Source organism: Quercus lobata, chromosome 9 (genome assembly GCF_001633185.2).
Source record: "Quercus lobata isolate SW786 chromosome 9, ValleyOak3.0 Primary Assembly, whole genome shotgun sequence".
NCBI classification, from domain to species: domain Eukaryota; kingdom Viridiplantae; phylum Streptophyta; class Magnoliopsida; order Fagales; family Fagaceae; genus Quercus; species Quercus lobata.
The window spans coordinates 20,410,592-20,416,897 of NC_044912.1; the positions used below are offsets into that span (position 1 = coordinate 20,410,592).

Here is a 6,306-nt window from a genome sequence, read left to right on the forward strand (position 1 = left end):
CGTTTAGAGATATTAGAGTGCATCTTGTGCCTCTTTGAGCTCTCTAAGGTTGCTCATGTTGCTATTTGTGTAAATCTCTTGTGAGATTTGTGAGGAGCTTTCCTTTATACAAGCTTAGGGTTATCAAGAGGAGATTCGTTCAAGAACTTGATGATCATTCAGTTGCTGCCATAGAAGTTTAAAGAAACACAAGCGGGTGTGCTTGTACTTGCTGGAGAATCCAAGAAAGAAGGAGTCCATGGTCTCGAAACTTGCACGTGGTCGTGTCAGTAAGTTTCTATTGGTGGGTAGTAATAGGATGTTAGTGGTCTAAGTCCTATTGTAAAATTTCGATTCTTTCATAGTGGATTCAGGTTTACCTTGAAGATATCTAGGTTAAATCCTTCCCAGGTTTTTACCAGTTTGGTTTCCTGGGTCATCATATTATTGTGTTATTTATCTTTCCGCTACTTTGCATGATATGATTGTTTGATTGTAATAACCTAGATCTGGAATTTGGACTAAGTAATAACTTGGCTAATTAACTAGGTTAATCCAATTGTGTTTTAAGGGATCTAAAAACGTTCAGATTCAGTAGGAAAGTTTGGATCCTGAAATTAGAAGATGCTAGGGTAATTATTGGTTACTCCCGGAGTACCATAAATGTATACTTTCACCTCTCACATAACTATGAGTCTCACTAATTAATTTTATGATGAGACTCACAATTCATGTAAAATGGAAGAGTACGCATTTATGGTACTCCCAAAGTATCCAATAATTTTCCGAGATCTGCTATATACAAAAATTTAACACCATGCAATTCTCAAGTAACTCGAGCAACATAAACTCCACTTCGTATGGTCCCATGTGGTGCCTGTTTCGCCGCAATCTCAGTTCTGAGATTCTTCACCCTTCAAGCAAGTGGGTCTATAATATCCTCTTCAATCATCTTCGTGATTCTCACTCCAAGTCTAGTGAAGTGCCAATCGTCGTTAAGGAACATTTCCAAAACTCCATGTTTTGCTTATTGGTTCTTATTATGCGTTTTGGTGAAACCCAGATTAAAGAAATCGGAAATGTCCAGAGTATGGTGAGTTTGTCGCGTAAACGTTCTTTTATTATGTTCTTCTTCGAGAAGGAAATGGCGTGTGGTTCATGTTTGGCTAAGCATGCTACGTACGTTTCTCTTCTTTAGTCCTTTTTCAAGTATGGTCAGAAGATGTGCCTGTTTTCTTCTGTAGTTGTTATTTAGAAGACGTAAAGTTTAAAGTAACGTAATCATATTAGTTCTATTTAAAATAAATAAATAAATAAATAATCAGTCTTCTATAGTTATGGTATATACTATATTCTAGAAGTTAGCACAGGATGGTAAAAGGAAAGTTATATTGTAAAGGAAAATATTTCTTCACAAACCACACTCTTTATATATTTTTTGATTTGATGTAACTTTCGAAAATTTAATAGTTAGATTTCATATTTTTAACATGCATGTTAAATTTTGCTTAAATCAAATGTTATTTGATATTCGATGAATAAACTTATTTTTTATATATAATTTTACACCACAAAAACTTCAAATTTAAACATTAAATTGATGACATAGCTATTGATCTTTGATCTTCTTGAAATTTTGCAAGTATGAAAGATATATTAAAAACATACAATCCAATGGTTATATTTTTAAACTTCACATTCAATAAAAAAAAATTTTAAAAAGTTTCTATTCAAACTAGTTAAAAATTTTTAACTTAGATCTTCGACTTACCTCTTAGTGCCCGTTTGTTTCAACATTTTGAGCCCAAAAAGCACGTTTTGAAAAAAGCCAGCCCTTTATGTGCGTTTGGTTCAGCACAAAATGCAACTTTTTGGAAAAAGTTGCATTTTATATTTGTGAAGAAACGCGCATATCACTAAAAGGAGCTCAGAGCTCCATTTGGGAAAAAGCCCCATGCGCGTTTGAATCTATCCGTTGGACTCACAGGGCAATTACCAAATTACCCTTTCACACCATTCCTCATTCCTCTCATCTCTCTGCTCTGCCCTTTGCCCTCTCAATAACAAATTTCCAAATCCAAACATACAAAAATCTATAACGAATTCCCAAATTAGCTAAGGAAAAAAGAAAATCAATCCCTTGCAAATTAGGATTCCTCAAAATGCAAAAAAAGAAAAAAAAAAAAAGAGGAAGAAGGAGAGCTCTAGAACGTTCTGGAGTTTGGAGGAATGGCAAAAAAAAAAAAAAAAAAAAAAAAAGATCATGGGTGTTATAGACGAAGTGCTAAGAAAAAAAAGAAAAAAAAAAAAAAGAAGAAGAAGGAGAGCTCTGGAACGTTCTGGAGTTTGGAGGAATGGCAGGGAGAAAAAAGGAGGAAAGAAGGAAAATAAAGAAAGGGTAAGGGTACGTGTGTGGAGGAGAGAAAAAGAGGGGGAAAAAAAGGAAAAAAAAGAAAGAAATGCCATGTGTGGAGGATAAAAAAAGAGGGGAAAAAAAAGAAGGAAATGTTATCATAATATTTTCACAATACTTTCACAATAAATTTTAACAGATAGGTTATTATTAGCTAATATTAGTGAGAAAAAAATAATTTTTTAGAAAGAGAAAAAAATAATTTTAATAGTACATTCAAATTAAAATCAATATCAATTTTTATCATAATATTTTCATAATACTTTCGCAATAAATCTTTAGTGATAGGTTATTATTAGCTTATATTTGTGAGAAAAAAGTAATTTTTTAAGAAAGAGAAAAAAATAATTGTAATAGTCCGTTCAAATTAAAATCAGTATCAATTATCACAATAATTTCACAATATTTTTACAATAAATTTTAAGTGGTAGGTTATTATTAACTAATATTGATGAGAAAAAAAAAAAATTTTTAGAAAGAGAAAAATTGATTTAAGTATATGAAGTAATTGATTTAAGTATGAAATAAACTCTCTTATATATACATTGTCATTTTTGGTAATTTATCTCTCAAACTGCCACTTTTATAAGTGCTAGCCAAACACTCAGCTTTTTCAAAAAGCACTTTTTAACAACTTTTACCAAACACTCAGTTTTTTGAAAATGCACTTTTTCATTATGTACTTTTTGAAAACTCTACGTTTTTATTATGCACTTTTACAAAAAACTGAACCAAACTCACCATTTGATCTTGTGAAAGTTTTGTTCAATCTCAACTGAAGCAGATTGTAAACTTTTTATAACAAAATTGATATTTTTTCTTGGGAAATTCTTAAATGCCCCAGCAATTATATGTGGAGCCTACCCTGTCATGTGAGAGGATGAAATATTGCTCTCAAAGCACCTAAGTATTTCCCCACGTATTTTGTAGCAAAGTCAAAAACATAAAGGTTTTTTAAGTGCCCAGAGGTGGGCTCTATGATTTTGTAGAAAAATCAAACATAGAGTTTTCTTAAGAAAAACTTAAACCTCATGTGAGAGGAAGGAGAATTGGCCTCAAAGCAATTATGTTTTTGTTTGGAAAACTTTTATGTATTTGACTTTACTACAAAATCCCTCCTCTCACGTATACGAAAGGAGGGAGCATTGCACTCAACACTAGAGATTTTCTTAAGCAAAAGCGATGCTCTCCGAGCAAGTAAGAATTGCCCATTTTTTGCTCATTTTTGTACTCTTCCACCTATATATATGGGACTAAGGTTGGCCTTTTTTAGCGCCTATTCAATCGAACATGGAAGTGTGGTTCATCATCGTCATCGCTCTCTGTATCTCAGCACTCCTCAAATCCCTCCTTTTCAACAAAGTCTCTGAAAATCAAAATAAGCTACCTCCAGGACCCTCACACATCCAAATACTCAGATACTTCCTATTGCGCCGCAAACCCTTAGAATTGGAACTCACCCTGACCCTCCGCAAACTCCATGCCATGTATGGACCCATCATCACCATTTACATAGGCTTCGTCCCTGATATCATCATTGCCAACCATTCTCTTGCACACAAAGCTCTTATGCAAAACAGCGTTGTTTTCGCTGACCGACCAGCTACTCTACCTACAGACTTGATCTTATCTAGTAATAGACACAGCATCAACACTTCCTCTTATGGTCCCATGGCGACTCTTTCGTCGCAATCTCACTTCAAAGATTCTCCACCCTTCACACATGAAATCTTACTCTCACGCACGCAAGTGGGTCTTGGGTATTCTCCTCAATCGCCTTCTTTCCAACACTAAATCTGTTGTTAAAGACCATTTCCAATACTCCATGTTTTGTTTGTTGGTTCTTATGTGCTTTGGAGACAAACTCGGTGAAACCCAGATTAAGAAAATCGAAGAGGGTTGCCAACGCTTGATTTTGAGCTCTGGTCGGTTTGCTATACTCAATTCTTTCCCCAGTATTGGAAGGATTTTATTTCGTAAGCGTTGGGAAGAGTTGTTTCAACTTCGGAGAAACCAAGATGATGTGTTAATTCCTTTTATTAAAGCAAGGAGGAAAGTGAGGCAAGAAAGACATAGTAAAATGAAAGAAGTCAAAGAAAATGAAGATGAGTTTGTTGTGTCGTATGCGGATACATTGTTGGATTTGGAGCTACCAGAGGAGAAGAGGAAGCTCTCCGAGGAGGAAATGGTTAGTTTGTGTTCAGAATTTCTCGTCGCGGGTACGGATACTACGTCAACAGCATTGGAGTGGATTATGGCGAATATGGTAAAATACCCACAAATCCAAGAGAGGCTTTTAGTGGAGATGAAAGGGGTTGTTGGTGATGGAGAGAAAGAGGTAAAGGTGGAAGATTCGAACAAGATGCCTTATTTGAAAGCAGTGGTTTTGGAGGGTTTAAGGAGACACCCACCTGCCCATCTTGTGATACCACATGCAGTGACTGAGGATGTGGTTTTGGATGGCTATTTAGTACCAAAGAATGGTACTTTGCATTTCAATGTGGTAGAAATGGGGCGGGACCCAAAGGTTTGGGAGGATCCCATGGCGTTTAAGCCAGAGAGATTCTTGAATGGTGAAGGAGAAGCGTTTGATATAACAGGAAGCAGAGAGATTAAGATGATGCCATTTGGTGCGGGGAGGAGGATTTGTCCTGCTTCTAGTTTGGCAATACTGCATTTGGAGTATTTTGTGGCCAATTTGGTTTGGAATTTTGATTGGAAAGCTGTGGAGGGTGATGAGGTTGATTTGTCAGAGCAACAGGAGTTCACTGTGGTGATGAAGAATCCACTGAAGGCCCAGATATCTCCAAGGCTTTGAATGGTTAGGTATCCGAGGACCGAGACTATGACTGATAGTGTTATTTGTAAATAAAGTCTACAGCTGTATTTAATAAATTTACACTAAAAATGTTTCTATGGCACCTAAGTATTTCCCTTTTATATTTGTACTAGTTTGGTAACTAGTGCATCAAAAGAAATGGCTGAAATGCAGAAATGGTAATGTATTTATTTACTATTTCAGTGTTATTACTGAGGGGAAAAAAGTTGTCTGTCTTTTGAAGCTCCTCATTTGATGAGCGGTTGTCTAAGTTGGGTCATCTTTTTTATTTTTTATTTTATTTTTATTTTTTTTATGGAAAAGCTCACAATATTTTAATCATAATTGGAATTGGATAGTACATCATGCATGCATGCGCGTTCAATACATCCTAGGCATTCCTCAAGCCATACTACAAAATCATCCACGTTAACTGCATGGTGGGCCAGTACGTGGGCCAGGGTATTCCCTAGTCTTTTGGTGTGGGGAAAAACCAAAGGTGCGAAAATCTTGAGCACACTTTAGAATTCCTGTGACTACATTTTGAACCGAAGGAGCAGCTACAGTAAGGCCGTGGATAGCATTGCATATCTCCAGTGAGTCACCCTCAAAAGTTACATCCCTGACCCCTTTCTCCATTGCAAAAGTGACTCCTATCTCCATAGCCTTAGCCTCTGTTTCCAGTGGCCCCAGCGAGGAGTATAGCTTCCTGCTTAGCGCAGCTATCACCTGACCTGTGCCATCCCTTACAACCACTCCTACACCAGCTTGCTTCATTTTAGAAAACACCGCTCCGTCAACATTCACCTTATAGCATCTCGCCTGTGGTGGAGCCCACTTTACGACGTTGTTCCTTTCTACATTAGCCATCGGTCTTTCATTCGCCAACTAGAATTCCTCAAGCAAACAAAGCAAGCTTCTCGTCACTGCCTGTCCACACTGAAGCCTACCCCCGTGTCGAATATCATTCCTATCTTTCCATATACCCCAGCTAATCATGACCGTCCGCTCCAATAATTCTGGTCGTGACTCCTCCCACTTTTGTAAGTGCCATGTAACATCCATATAATCCCACGAAGGATGAATCTCAAACCGA

The 6,306-nt window shown here is 36.6% G+C and overlaps 1 protein-coding gene and 1 pseudogene across 1 annotated transcript; one reads left to right on the top strand and one right to left on the bottom strand.

Moving 5' to 3' along the window:
• The first annotated feature begins 3,682 nt into the window (after window positions 1-3,682).
• On the top strand, window positions 3,683-5,236 carry LOC115961012 (annotated as a pseudogene).
• A 403-nt stretch (window positions 5,237-5,639) lies between these two features.
• LOC115961365 lies at window positions 5,640-6,080 on the bottom strand. Its single transcript, XM_031080357.1, has one exon. The coding sequence runs from the start codon at window positions 6,078-6,080 to the stop codon at window positions 5,640-5,642; it is 441 nt and encodes a 146-aa protein (XP_030936217.1).
• Window positions 6,081-6,306: the final 226 nt, after the last annotated feature.